The sequence below is a fragment of the Crotalus tigris genome, unplaced genomic scaffold, assembly GCF_016545835.1.
Source record: "Crotalus tigris isolate CLP2741 ecotype Arizona unplaced genomic scaffold, ASM1654583v1 scf7180000017733.2605024, whole genome shotgun sequence".
NCBI classification, from domain to species: Eukaryota; Metazoa; Chordata; class Lepidosauria; order Squamata; family Viperidae; genus Crotalus; species Crotalus tigris.
In genome coordinates this window covers 1,066,847-1,080,856 of record NW_024096600.1, presented here as the reverse complement: position 1 = coordinate 1,080,856, position 14,010 = coordinate 1,066,847, and the positions used below count along the sequence as shown (strand labels likewise).

At 43.7% G+C, this 14,010-nt stretch overlaps 2 protein-coding genes across 6 annotated transcripts in view; both read right to left on the bottom strand.

Moving 5' to 3' along the window:
- HOXD3 (homeobox D3) overlaps positions 1-14,010 on the bottom strand; it is a 94,686-nt gene that overhangs the window by 19,681 nt on the left and 60,995 nt on the right. Inside the window, exon 1 of one of the 5 annotated variants that reach the window (XM_039339323.1) lies at positions 12,955-13,088. The exons of 3 other annotated variants lie outside the window; for them this stretch is intronic. The gene's annotated coding sequence lies outside the window, so the exon portion shown is untranslated. Of the gene's footprint in view, positions 1-3,454; positions 3,819-12,954; positions 13,089-14,010 lie in introns of those variants that run through there. One more of the 5 variants, XM_039339328.1, reaches the window with a different exon arrangement.
- Positions 6,883-12,957, bottom strand: HOXD4 (homeobox D4). Its single transcript, XM_039339337.1, has 2 exons — positions 11,511-12,957; positions 6,883-11,070 (listed from the first exon to the last, which is right to left on the bottom strand). The coding sequence occupies exons 1-2, from the start codon at positions 11,938-11,940 to the stop codon at positions 10,757-10,759; spliced, it is 744 nt and encodes a 247-aa protein (XP_039195271.1). The 5' UTR covers positions 11,941-12,957; the 3' UTR covers positions 6,883-10,756.

The window sequence follows — 14,010 nt, the reverse complement described above, 5'->3', positions numbered from 1 at the left end:
TCGCGATAAATTAAGCCACCAAGGTTAACTTAGTTAAAGTACCTATATGGGACTAACCATCTTCCTAATCATCACCATCACCACCACCACCACCACCATCATCTGTGAGCAGAAAGACAGGGGGTGGGGGCTCATATAAATGGTACAAGAGGGGCTTCTCCCTCTTGGCTCCACTTAACTTCTGCCTTAAAGCTTCTTTGCGTTGGGTGGTGATCCAGGAAGCCTGGCTTGGCAACACTGGATTCCTAGCCACTCTGTTCAATCTGCTGTAGGGTTGCAAGTCTTTCTCAGTCCGATGGAATCATCCGACTGTTTGCATGCCAGAGTGGAATGAGACTCAGAGACAAACAAATAAAGAGAAAGTTGGGTTTGGCCAGTCAGAGATAGAATACTATAGTGTTGGCGCTTTCACTATGCATCTATGCATCTATCCCCTTCCTTCCTTCCTTCCTTCCTTCCTTCCTTCCTTCCTTCCTTCCTTCCTTCCTTCCTTCCCTTAATTACTTCCTTCCTTTCCTTAATTCCTTCCTCCTTTCCTTAATTCCTTCCTTCCTTCCTTTCTTCCTTCCTTCTTTCCCTTAATTCCTTCCTTCCTTCCTTTCCTTAATTCCTTCCTTCTTTCCTTAATTCCTTTCTTTCTTCCTTCCCTTTCTTCCTTCCTTCCTTTCCTTAATTCCTTCCTTCTCCCTTAATTTCTTCCTTCCTTCCCTTAATTCCTTCTTTTCTTCTTTCCTTAATTCCTTCCTTCTTTCCTTAATTCCTTACTTCCTTCCTTCCTTAGTTCCTTCCTTCTTTCCTTAATTCCTTCCTTCCTTCTCCCTGTCTGGTAAAGCTTGATGATTTGCCTGTACACAAAGCCGGTTTAGACAAAACAATCACTTTTTGTTGTTCCTACAAAGAATATTACCAACATCTCCTATTCATCCCAGCAGAAGGAATGCATCTCTTGGGTCTCTCACACTCTAAAGTTTAACTTTGAAGTTGTGGACTTGCCCAGTCTAATCCAGCATATGCTAAGATTTCTCTAACATCCAAAATCTGACAATTTGGCAGAAATTTATGGCTTTTCAGCCATAAATATTTCATTTCACTTATCTACATTATTCTGCTTTCTAAGGGCTGAGCGACTGAGAATAAGGCTGGAGTCCAGACATCAAGGTCCAGAGGAAACTTTTATTCAAGAATTGATCACCTTCGGGAGCCCAATCCAGTCAGCTCTTGGAAAGTGGCCTTCGGCACATATCCAGGGGAGTCAGTCCTTTTGATGTGAAGCTTACTTCCCAGAAAGTGGCTTAATAGAATTTTATCCCAATGATCTTATTAGGGAGCTAAGCACAGGAACCAGACTGGAAAGCTCTGAGCCTGTGCATCCCTTTTATAATCCCTTTTATAATCTTTTTAACCTGCCAAAGAATCTTCCAGTATCGGAAACGGAAGGACTCCTCTAAAATTTAACACTTGCGGGAGAGGAAAGCTGTGCATTTTCTTCTTGCATTTTCCCCATTAGGTAGAGCAGAGCCTGAAAGACCCACCACCAATCAAAGGGAAAAAAGATAAAAGAAGAAATAATAATAAAAAAAGACTTGCAAAGATCATTTCGGGAGGCGGGGGGGGGGGGAAGCAGTAATAAAAGAAATCGCACATGCAGGCCCCTTAGAAATTGTGTTTCAAGCAAACAAACGAGGAGCAAACGAAAGTAAAGCTGCGGATCCTACAAGCCAAGTGTGAAACTGGTCGGAGTGAGAGGAATCCAGTTGGCCAAGATGTGTCTCGAGAAAGGATCTAAGGCTTTTTTCCTTCTAAGCATCTGTTCATAGAGCAATAAAATGGAAAGATTTACAGTCCTTGCAGGGCCTTCTCTGTCTCTCCCTGTCCTTCTGTCTTTCACCCCACCCCTCCATCCTATGCACGCAAGCCGGTACACACACACACACACACACACACACACACACAGAGAGAGAGAGAGAGAGAGAGAGAGAGAGAGAGAGAGAGAGAGAGAGAGAGGAGCATCCTTCCAGGAATTACTTACGATGATTTATAACAACAAACACGGCAATTGTCAAACTGATAAAATATTCTAGGCGATATGCAGGAATCAGCGTTATCATTAAAGGGCCTTCTCCATTTAGGTTTGCTCCCTCTCTCTCCCTCTCCCTCTCTCCCTCTCTCTCTCTCCCTCCCTCCCTCCCTCCCTCCCTGGTAATTTTGGGTTCTCACTGGGACCAAGGGAGAGAATATGCAACCTGCATGTGTGTGCATTCAGATTGTGAAAGAGCAAATATGTTTCTTAGTCACTAACCCGAAGCAAAATCATTTGTCATATCCGAATAATTGAATTAATGTGTTATTGTTTGAATGTATAATTTATAACACAGGAAACTCCGTCTATGTCCTGACACACAACGGAAATCATAAAAAGCAACAATCTGAAGAGAAGACAAGAGAAAGGTTTCGAAGAGAGCCTTAATAAAGACGGCGCTGTTTTACCAAACAGATTTCTCCAAACCAGCGGAAATTTCATCGCTTTGTTCCCAAACCTTACCACACAGCAACGCGGAAGCCTTTTTACTTATTAGATCCGACTACTCTCCCCTCGCCCGCACACAGATATATAGCTACATTAATCAAGCATTTAAAAGTCCCATTTTTTAAAAAAAAAAGTTATTTCAACACAAAGCCACGTGTTTGTTCGTTTGCTTGCTTGTTTACAACAGAATCTCTTTTACAAAAGGAATCAAAAGCTGTTCTGTCTCTCCAGTGGGAATATTCCCTTTTCAGCTGGGTCCTCCAGATCCTTTCCAGGTCTGCCTTCCTCCCGGGCACAGAAGCCCTAACATGAAATCTCCGAAACCACCGGGGCTTTTGTGGACTGATGGAGCCACGCCGGCAGCCCCGCGAGGTGGTGGTGCAGAAGTACCTTTAGAATTCATTATCTCTTAGTTAAAGTCTGCCTTGGGTAAAATTTCGGCTCGATTTTATAGTCTTCTATTATGACGCAAAGCAAAATTTACGACCTTTGCTTGAAAAGAAGTTCAGGCCCTTTCTCACCGTTTCAGAATGGGTAGCAGATACCCTGACAGCTAATATTGTTCTCCGTTAAACGGCCAGTATTTTCTTTTTTCTTTTTTCTTTTTTTTTTTCTTTTACCCCTATTTCTCCCAGCCTTTGGTCAAAAAAACCCCCGTCCTTTCCTCTCTCCCTCTCTCCTCCACCGCCGGTCCCCGGAAGGCTCCGTTTCTTAATCTCACACCATCAAGAGTCGACCCATTGGGGTGTCTCGCCCCCCAACACACACACACACACACACACGCACGCACGGCCGCCGAGAACAGCGTCGGACTAGGGCAGGGTTACAAATCAGGAAAAGAAGGGCCCCTGACTTGTCAAGCATCTGACAGCTAAGTTCATTCAGGATTTCGAAATGTAAAAGAAAAGAAAGAAAATGTGTACATACCAAGCTCCGCTTTCTTTCTTTCTTTTATTAGTGGCAAAATGTATATCTATTTAGTTTTGTGTTGTTTTGTTTTCCCCCCCTTCGGCTTTCGCCAAAGAGCCTAGGTGTGCATAGAAAGAGCCCGCGCGCCCCTTTGTATATTATATTCTTGGGATCTCTTCAGTTTTCAAGTCTGATAGAGTCCTTTGCTTGGCAGATTAATGACGACTCCGCGTTTCTTAAGGGACGCGCTGAATTAATTATTTCGCCCATCACGTGGTCAGGACTTGGAGAAAAATCTATTCTTATCATCTTCCTTTGCGCTTCAGGAGGCTGTCTGCCGCGACTCTTCCAGAGCAAGATGGTTTGGGTCTACACCGTTATATTTAACCCTCTCCTCCTCCTTCTTCCCCGCCAGCCCTCCCCCCCTTCATTACACACACACACACGCACACACACGACATCAAGAAGGTTTGGCGAACATAGCCGTGGCGAGCAGCGCCAGGCTTCCCATTTACTCTACGGGTGGAGGGAGCCTTGTTCTCGGGGCTGCCTTCCAGCACCTCCGCCTCTGGAGGCCGGGCAAGACGCTCGGGGCAACGGGAGAGGGGCTGCAGCCCAAAAGAATCAGGAGAACGCCTTCGGGTAAAACGTGCCCTGGAAGGTGCTGGGTGTTGAGGGCAAGGAGGCCTCCCTCCCCCCCCACCCTTGAGACTGCGCCCTCAGCCACTCCTGAATAAAAAAGGGAGGGCACATCACGCTTCCTCACCCCCCCCCCGGTTGGCTGGCTCTTTGGGGCTTGGCCTCCAGCCTTGGCACTCTTCGGGAGAAGACAAGTCAACATGTGCGAGGCGGGCGGGCGAGGGCGGGCTTGGCTGGCGGAATCAAAATATCTCCGATATAAATACTGTAGTGCCCTGGACCTCGTGGAAAGAGAAACGTTTGACTCCGGGCTGTCAGGGGTGTTTTATGGCGGAAGGGAGGCGGAGTTCTCCGACAGAAGGGGCTCTAGCAACTTTGCAACCCTCGGCCACCCGATTGCTGGCGTTGGCCGCCGGAAGGTCTGGCTTGCCCTTCTGTCTTCCCCCCTCCCCCTCCCCCGGGCGCTCTCCAGATGGGTTGGACTGCGAGGCCCATCAACCACATGTCCAAAGGGCAGATATGAGGGCCATTTCAAACAGCTGAAGAAAGCCAAGCACTGCCAGCGCTCTGCTTTCTCCTTAACCTTCCTTCCTTCCTTCCTTCCTTCCTTCCTTCCTTCCTTCCTTCCTTCCTTCCTCATGAGAAGGAAAGCAATAGTAGCAGTCTGGCCTCAACGACTTGGGGGCGGGGGGGAGGGTGGGCTGCTCTAGACCCGCATTGCCAAAAGTGGATGGAGCCACCACAGAAACCCAAATGCAATTGAAGTGTCATTAACACTCGATTAACTACAGTTACTTCCCATGGTTACTTCCCTGCATATACCAAGTTCCCCTTTGGGTGCTCATTAACAGTCACAACTTGTGAAACATTTAGCAGAGACTCTATGGGCTGCATCTAAATTTGGAAAGTGACTTGGGCCTGAAGTCTTAGGTTGGGGGCCCTTGCAAAAAAAAAAAGGCCCCCTGTACAAAAGGCCACTGGACATTCTGGGGTTCAACTTTCCTACTATGGCCTCAAGCGCAGCCTTAGGTTACAAACAAGCAAAACAACGGTCTCCTTTGTAGCCTGAGTGGACAACTCCAAAGGATACAACCACTTCCTTTCAGCCCACCAAAGCATTCGGATTTTTGAACTCCTTCTACGGGGAATGTGGATTCTTGTCCACTTCCCTAGAAAGGTGAAAGTACAAAAAGTGGAAAGTAAAAAATAAAAACCGCAAGGGAGGAGAAATTTCAAATAAATTTAAATTCTATGCTTCTTTTTCCTTAACAGAGTTCTGGATTGAAATAGCCCAAATGTGCAGATGAAAGATTCTGACCTTGGCATGTTTTTAATCCAGAAATAAATTTCATTCAAAATGTTGCCTTCTCTTGAATAAAAAAAAAAATAGGAACATGCAGACCCTGCAAAACTGTAGAGGGTAAATTGGAGGTGGGGGTGGGGGGAGAGAAGAGTGATTCTGGAATTGAAATTATTTACTGAAATGGAGCCACCTGAAATTTCTAGCCTGATTTTGCCCTGAAAAAATGGAAGAAGGGTCTTACATGAGACAGGTCAAGTTTTAACCTCAACCTTAAGAACTAATTAATTGTGCAGTACTTGACTGGACAATAGAGAAGTTAGAATATATTAGGAAATGAATAGGCTAGTGTTCACCTTTAGCCTCCAGCTGCAATATTAATCATTTTAAATTTTACTGTAGTGGTTTACTTTATTGATACTACTATTCCAGCCAGACCTTCTAACATCCTTTAGAAAGAAAAAAAAGGCTATGGATAAGTTTATGATCCATAGCATCCTTCTCTTCATCCCTACAGCCAATGCATTTCCCAAATTCAATGTTGTCCTTTTAACAATATGCATACATGCAGACACAGACCTGCACCAGCAGATGGAAGCCATAATATAAACTTCCTTCAGATTCTAATGCAGATGTTCTAAACACTTCTAAAAGGAGTTGGGACCAAATCACAACTTTCTCTGGAAAGGAACATCCATTAGATTAAGAGGAGACTGCAAAGTAACAGTTTCTGGATCAGGATTCAGGACAAGTATACATACACAAAATGCCATTAAAAGGTCACTGGGAAAAAATTCTAAAAGTAAATAATCCTAATGAAAGTAAATAATGTTGCAGAGTATTTTAAAGCACACTGAAAACTTCCCAGTTGTACAATGGAAATAACTTTGGCTAAATTTCAAACTAAACCAAGAAATTTCAAACTAAACCAAGAAATATTTCAAAGTACCTTCTCTTTTTTCCTCCTGACATAGTGAACTCTTGATCCTGGCCATATCTGTTGGTGACTTCGCTCCATTGAACAGAGTGATTTACAACGTGATTCTATGCATGTTTACTCAGAAGGAAGTGCCTTTGGGTTCAATAGAATTTATTCCCAGGCAAGCAGGAAGAGGACTGCAGCCTCATATTCAGCTGTAATCTCAAGTAAGTTTACTTAGAAGCGGCTGGTCCTGGAATCAGACTTAATTTTAAGTAACTATGCCTAGAACTGAAATGTGAAGTGTGGTTCTATGTGCATAAAGATGGAGACCTTTGCATATTATTTTGGGAATATGACCTCCTAAAATCAGAGAGACTGGATCCTTAACTAACAATCCCACCCACTCTTTTTCTGCTTGTTCCTTGAAGCATAATTTGAGCATTTTAGATTGAAGACACCATCTTGTCTTTTTTAAAAACAAAACAAAACAAAACAAAAACCATATTTTGACAAGCTTTTTCTAAACACCAGACTTCGACAAGCATCCACCCTCCCTATCCTGGGCAAAAGTCTAGATGCAGAATACCGGTCTTTACATTTTGTGTGTGCCTGTGCATCAAAACTGGGTATGCAAATAATGATATCAAAGCCGTTTGTATAAATAGTTGTTTATTCAGAGGCAGCAAAACATTGGCGAAATCTAGTAAACAGAGATTGTTGGACAATGCAGTTGGACCCAAAGGCATAGTCCTATGCGAACGGAAAGAAAATGACTTCAACTTCCATTTGCTGGAGGTACCATCCCAGCTTAACTCACAGCCAGAACAGTCTCCTTTGCTGCCTCCCTCCCAGAAACAGTGAAAAAGGATGGTAGGAAGTAAACAGTGGGCACCCACGTGCATTTTCATTCACATTTTTGACCAAATGTTTACAATGTGGAGCCATCAAATAGAAAACCTTTGAAACTCGGCCACTTTATCATTTCCTTTCAAGGGTGCGCTAACATACATACCACCAAGATTTAAGACTTTTTTTAAAAAAAAAAAGCTCAAAGAGGATTCCCCTGCACTCAAACACACTCTCTCAAGTCAACTTTAGTTTGAACTAAACATTTGTCAAGAAGACATTAACATTACAAAGGACTTGGGCCAGTACTGTTTTCTTCACACCTTCTGCATCCTCTTCAATTCATGGGTTTGGGGAGGGATGGGCTATATAGTGGAGTAAAATTTGTCCCAACAGCAGTTCCCTTCAGAACCTGTTTACTGGGAAATAGGTGTCACTGTGTGTGGGGAAGATGGGGGCAGCAGCGGGGGAAGGAATATAGCTTTCCTAGGGTGTTTAATTTTACAGCCTTCCTCACCCTCGTCCTGTTACGCAAAGCAGACTTAAAGGCTTGCGCTAACGGTCCTTTGCAGTGCCCTAATCCTTGGAGTTGACTTCTGAACAAATATGATAGGATTAGGCTTCGGATCTGTGGTCCTAAACAAGATTAAGTTAAAATCTATCTTCAGCAAAGTGGCGTCCCTTGTTAAGCTATTTGGAGGAGAAACAGTTTTGTGTCCCAAAAACCCCAAAGAAGTTTCCCTTGTTCTCCTCCTCGCCTTTCCCAGATTTCCTCCCATGCAATCATATTGAGACCTCTTACTGAGGGAATGCCCCATTAGAAGAGACTCCAGAAGAAGCAAGACTGAAAAAAGACTTAGGCTGCTGAAGGCAGAGGGGACTTGCCTGCTAGTAAGTAAGCAAAGGCTTAGGCTGCCAAGGAGCTGAGGCTGCCAGTTTCCTGCTCAGGCCAGAACAGGGCTGCAGTAGTGGTTCAAACCAGGCCTAATGTGAACTCTCCCTCCCTCCAGATTCAAACAATTGTGGGATGAGATTTTTGAAAAGGATCCAGAGACAATCCACCCCAGTCAGCAGTTAGGCGGGTGCTTTCAAAAAAAAAAAGAAGGAAGGAAGGAAGGAAGGAAGGAAGGAAGGAAGGAAGGAAGGAAGGAAGGAAGAAAGAAAGAAAGAAAGAAAGAAAGAAAGAAAGAACCTCCGAATTTAGACTTCAAGTGGGTTTGAAGCAGTCTTGGGCTTTGCTAGGCAGCCGAAAAGGAAGGGGGACTCCTCCAGGTCGAAGAGGTTAAGGGTTTAGAGGTCATTCCTCCAGGCTGCAATACAGGCTAATCGCATAGAAAATTTGTCCTCTGGATGAACCTGTTTCTACAGTTGAGCCGAACTTCAGTAAAAACAAAAAGGAAGAAAAGAAAAAGGGAGCGAGAGCAAAGAAGCACCTTTTGAGCCTCTCAACGTGGAGGCGTCCTCTTCCCCCTGAATGGACGGGGGTGCTTTTTGTCATAGAGACAATGACACAAATAATGCCCAAATATCCATCTTTAATATCATGACGGGCAGATATTCAACAGAAAAACCGGAGCGAGCCAGAGCTAGGGGCTGAGCCTGGGACTAAGAGGAGGTTCAGCTCAAAGAGGACAAAGAAAGGGGCTCTGGCACCAAAAGAGAGAGAAAGGAAGAGCCCGCTAGGAGATTAATCCTAAAATTTTCCTATCCGCAAGCGGTATAATTTAACTACCAGGTTTATTCCCTTAAGATCCACTAACATTAAGTGTGGATCTCTGGGATGTCAATTATTTGGGGGGGGGGAATGTCCTTTTCTTTCCCTTTCTCTAATATTATTTTTATTGTTTTCCTTTAAATCAAGGGATGCGCTTAGAAATCAGCCTGCCTGGAAAAAAAAGAAAGAAACAAATGAGATGCCTGTGTGTTAGCGTGAGGTTCCTGAATTCAAAACTTTCCCCATTGATAGAATTTGAGATTGCGTATTCCATTAAACCTAGCAAATTTACCTTGGAAATAAATAAACATGCTTAAGCACAAAATTTAAACTGTGAGTTTACCGTGAGGGACTGTGAGTTTAATACTTGAACCCAGAACCTTTCTCCCTGCTTTTCCAACTGAAAACGGGCAGAGGGGAAACATTTGCTTTGTTCCTGTCACAAGATTAGGTTGGAAAGAATAAATGATTTTAAGGGGGGGGGGAATCTTCCTTTATATCATCATGGTGTGAGCTTAAATTCTTTTGGCAAAATCTGATTTTTTTTTTCAAAGAAGAAAAGAAGAAGCAAAGAATAAAAAAAATCTTACTCGTCAGTGCAAAAGACATGAATTTCTGCCAAAGTTTATCCTCATTTGTTCTTCTCTCAGTAAGAGCTGCCCTTATGTTGAAAATCTGTTTAAAATATATCCACCTTCTTGTATATATACATCTGAATCAAAAGGAAGCACTGATCTTTCCATCCAAACCATAGAATCTACTCTTTCTCTATTTTGTTCTTTTGTTTTTAATGCCAACACAATAAATTAAATCAAAAGAAGCTAGTAAAAATAGTAATCTAGGATGAACATAAAATAAATTTGAGGGTCACAGATCACGTGGAATATTTATTACACTGGTGGGGGAGAGGCTTGGCTTTTGTGGTTGATTTAATCCACTTTCCCCCTCCTCCTCCTCCTCCTCCTCTTCCTCTCTTGGCTTAAAGTACAAGCCATGAACAAAAGGGAACACTTAGTCCATTTCAAATTTTAAAAAAATCCCAGGTTCTTTTTTTATCTCATCTGAAAAACTGAAAAAAGATTTCCTATGTACAGAAAAACCTGAAAGGAAAGCAGCAAAGGAAATCAGTTTTCAAAAACAAAATCCAAGCAGCGAGAGGGAGAGTAAGATTTGTTTTTACCTCTATTTATATTTTTGGTTTGATTTTTTTTTCTTTTTCTAACTAACAAATAAATACATAGGCTAATACAATATCACCAACACATGAAAATAACCCGTTTCACTTCATTGTTTAAAGATATTCCTGCTAAGGTAGAGGAATTGGGTAAGCTTTTAATTTAAGATTGTTTATTGAAAGTATTCAAAGAAATGAAAAGATAACCTTTGCCTGTTTTCAAGTCAATTTTGGATCTGCCCTGCTCCACAACCTGGAATAATGAAAAAACAGGCAAAAACAGCTAATCTCAAATACCCAAACCCTTTCGGGTAGATTATAAAGGCAATCCCAAATAGGTTGTCTGCAGTAGCGTCCAGCTGTCTGCTGCCAGGGGAATTTTATTTAAAAATATTAATTTGATTTATTTATGTTTTCCATATATATATAGACAGATAAGATATACAGTATATCACTTTCTCACCACCTGGAAGCAGAATTTGTTTGTTTGAATGTTTAGGTTGACTTCCGTCACTCCTGTGGTCCCCGTAACATTTGTCTCCACTGTCTTAGAAAGCAGGAGGCGACCCATTGGAAAGTTGTAAAGTGTTACACCTTGCTTTCCCTTTCACCAGGATGAGTATTAGTGTCATTATGTGTTTGTGAGCGCCTGTATTTGACTGCCTACATCCTGGGCAGCCTAATTCCGAAGCCAACGCTGGGAAAAAGGCTTGCTTCCAAGTTTTCTATAAAGTGGTCAAATCCGTTTGGTGGTGTTCCTTGGAAACCGTTTGTAAGTGATGGCTGGAGGCGGAGGAGGAACTGGATGTGCGGCCTTTGGTGTTGGGCAATTTGTGGTCTTTTTTCCACTTCATCCTTCGGTTCTGAAACCAGATCTTAATTTGCCGCTCAGAGAGACACAGCGTATGGGCGATTTCAATCCGGCGCCGCCTGGTCAAGTACCGGTTAAAGTGAAATTCCTTTTCCAGTTCAAGGACTTGCTGCCTGGTATAAGCTGTGCGAGAGCGCTTTGGTTCTCCTCCTGTGTAGTTTGGATTTACTGAGAGGAGAAAAAAATATATCAAAGGCAGTTGTTAACATCCTTGCTGCCCCAAATAATATCTGTAAGTCAATTTTGATTTATTATTTTTTTCATTAGACTCTACTGGTTCTTTAGGAGCCACTGCAAACTCTTCTCTAATGGCTATTACTAGCAGTGGGCTTTTCTTCCATTCGTTCCTTTCCTCTCTCTCAGTCACAGAGTAGACTTCAGAAATCCTAGCACCTTTGTGAAAGAGAATCTCCCTCCTTCTCAGGCACATGGCCAAAGGGGCCTATTTCATCCACCCCCAAACCTTTATGGCAAGAATAGTGGACAACCTCGATTTCCACCTAACTTTCTCCTGGTGGAATCTGGAAAGGCCTCTTTGGAGGAGGGAGAGAGAGGGAGGGAGAGGGAGACACGTGGAGGAGGAGATGGAGAAAAGAAAGGGAGCTTACCAGAGTTCACGTGGACTTTCTTCATCCAGGGATACACCACGGCTGGCTGCTTGGCTGCTGCTGCTGCTGCTGCGGGTGACCCGTTCGGGCTTTTGAGATTTGGATGCTGGCTGCAAGTCCTGGGGGCAGTCACTGGGGGCGGGGGGCAGTGCTCCCCTTGCCCGGGGATGGGGCCCGTCAGGCCGGGTTGCTCCTGTCCGTGACCCCGCGCCTGCACCGCCGAGCCTTGGGCATTGCTGCAGCTGTAGGACTGCTGCCCGCTGTAGTTTGGCCGTGCATAGAGTCCCTGGTGCTGGAAATCAGAGTCTTGCGAGGCGCCGTAGTAATCCGAGCCTTGCTCGGTTAGGTAGTTGTTCTGCAAATATTCCTCGCAAGGGGGGAATTTGGGGTCCACATACTTCGAGTTCACCATATACGAACTCATGGCCATTAATTTCGGAAGATAGAAAATTACTAATTTTTTCTGGCGCTGTCTTTTTTTTCTCCTTCCAGAGAGCCCTCCTACTTGCTGTCAACTGAATAAAGTTAGGCGACCACGTGACCGGCTGAGCCAATCGGCAGACGCGGGGCTTGATCACCGGATTTGTGTGTACACCGCAATTTCCTCAAATTTCACTAAATAATGTACGGGTAATCAAGGGGACCCGCATGTTATCCGAGTCGTGTGCGCTGCTTCCCTCCCTCTCTCCCTCCCTTCCTCCCGCGCACATGTTTTGCAAAAGAGATGCGAATCCGTAAAACCCGATGCATCCATTGATGGCCAACCCCAGCAGCGTGGCAACCTCTATCTGCCCCCCCCCTTTCTCCCTCTCTGCCCGCCGGCTGCCCCAGGTGAAGGGTGCCTTTTGTCTCCCCTGCCTTTTCTAACCTTTGGATGCCCTTCCCTACCTCGCAAGGTAAGGCACCGCGAGAAAGGTTCGTTAGTTGCAGGGCGAGCACTGAACATCGGGGAAAGGGCAGGAAATCAGGAGCCAGCATCAAACGCCCGAGCAACACCGCCTACAATGGACCTGGTTCGCCTTTGTGGCCGGGGTCAATCAAAAATTACCCTAGTCTAGATGGGCGGCATACAATTAGGCAATGAGTAACTCGCTTCGGAGTCCTTGTCCCCAGCGTAAAAATCGGTTTGGGTCAAAATGCAACACACAAATCGGCTGGCACAGGAAACTATTCTGAAAGTTTGGAAGTTCAGTGTTCTCTCTCTCTCTCTCTCTCTCTCTCTCTCTCTCTCTCTCTCTCTCTTTGTAAAAACAGTCACAAAAGAGAATCAAAAGCAAACCTACACCTTAAGGAAACCTCTATCTAATAATCAGCTCGTTAGCAGAGGACATTTCTGTTACAAAGATATTAATTTTTTCAGAGACATCCGATATTAGTTTGAAAAGAAGGTAGGTAAGTGAAGAGGAAAAAAAAAACCCTCCGCCAATATCAACATTTTATTCACCTTTTGCAAATGGCTGCTGATATGATATCGAAAGAGAAGGTTTTTAACCAGCCGGCTAGTCTTTTTCCAGGTTCTTTGTGCTGCTGGTGCGAGCATGTTTAAGATGGGATGTGCTACCAAAGGACAATTAAAATGCGATGAAGACCGCGGCTCCTGTTCTAGCGTGAGGCAGGCAGGTCTTCTCCCTTTACATCTCCTAACCATGAGCAGAAAAGTGAAGTTTTTGCATCGACCATATATTCCCCTAGAATCGAATCTGTGACTACGTAAATACCACACAAATTCGGTTCTACAGGGTATATATAGACAACGTAACAACATTCTGTTCTTTTCATAAAGGCAGCCACACTGTTCTGTTTCCAGCCCTTTGACTTTCATCCAAGGAATACACACTGGGTTCTGTTGGGGGAAAGACCTGGCGTCATGGGTATGAAGGGAAAGATGTATATAATTTCATAGAAAAACGAACAAAAAACCCCACAACTGGTGTGATAAGGAACAGTGAGCAGGATATCCAGATTTCTGAATTATAGAGCTGAGCCACTCTAACAGAACTAAGACTCTAGGCATCACATCTGAATCGGGAAAAGATTTGACAAGTAAATTTCTCTTTGTAAAAAAAAAAAAAAAAAGAGGAAGGTATTCAAAATAATAAATAAATCATCTTTCATCATCAAAGAAAAGGTGTTGTACAAAGGGAGAATCTCTAACAAGAAAAACAGGTATTTAGCTTTGTTTTTAATAATAGGGGGGTATTTTTAAAGATTCCATTAGTCTCTTAAAAGCAGAGATCATCTGTTTAAAATAGATATATACTTATATGGGCAACAAAAGCCCTGTCTTCTGGCTTTCAGACAGTTGCATTTATGCAAAGGGCAGGGCCGGAGGTCACCCAAAACCATTTACAAACATATCCCAGCATTTCATTATTTCTAGTTTGTCGACAGCAGCACGCTTGAGTCCAAAAGTTCATGCATTGTGGCTGACCCATTTCTAAGTGCTGTCTTGCAGTCAATCTCCCTTTAGTTCTCTCTCTTGTTTGGCTATTCAAAATAA

Coding starts and splice junctions, on each gene's coding strand:
- HOXD4 (XM_039339337.1), bottom strand. CDS start 11,940: ATGGCCATGAGTTCGTATATGGTGAACTCGAAGTATGTGGACCCCAAA. Junction 11,071..11,510: donor GAAAGTCCACGTGAACTCTG/GTAAGCTCCCTT, acceptor TTCTCCTCTCAG/TAAATCCAAACTACACAGGA.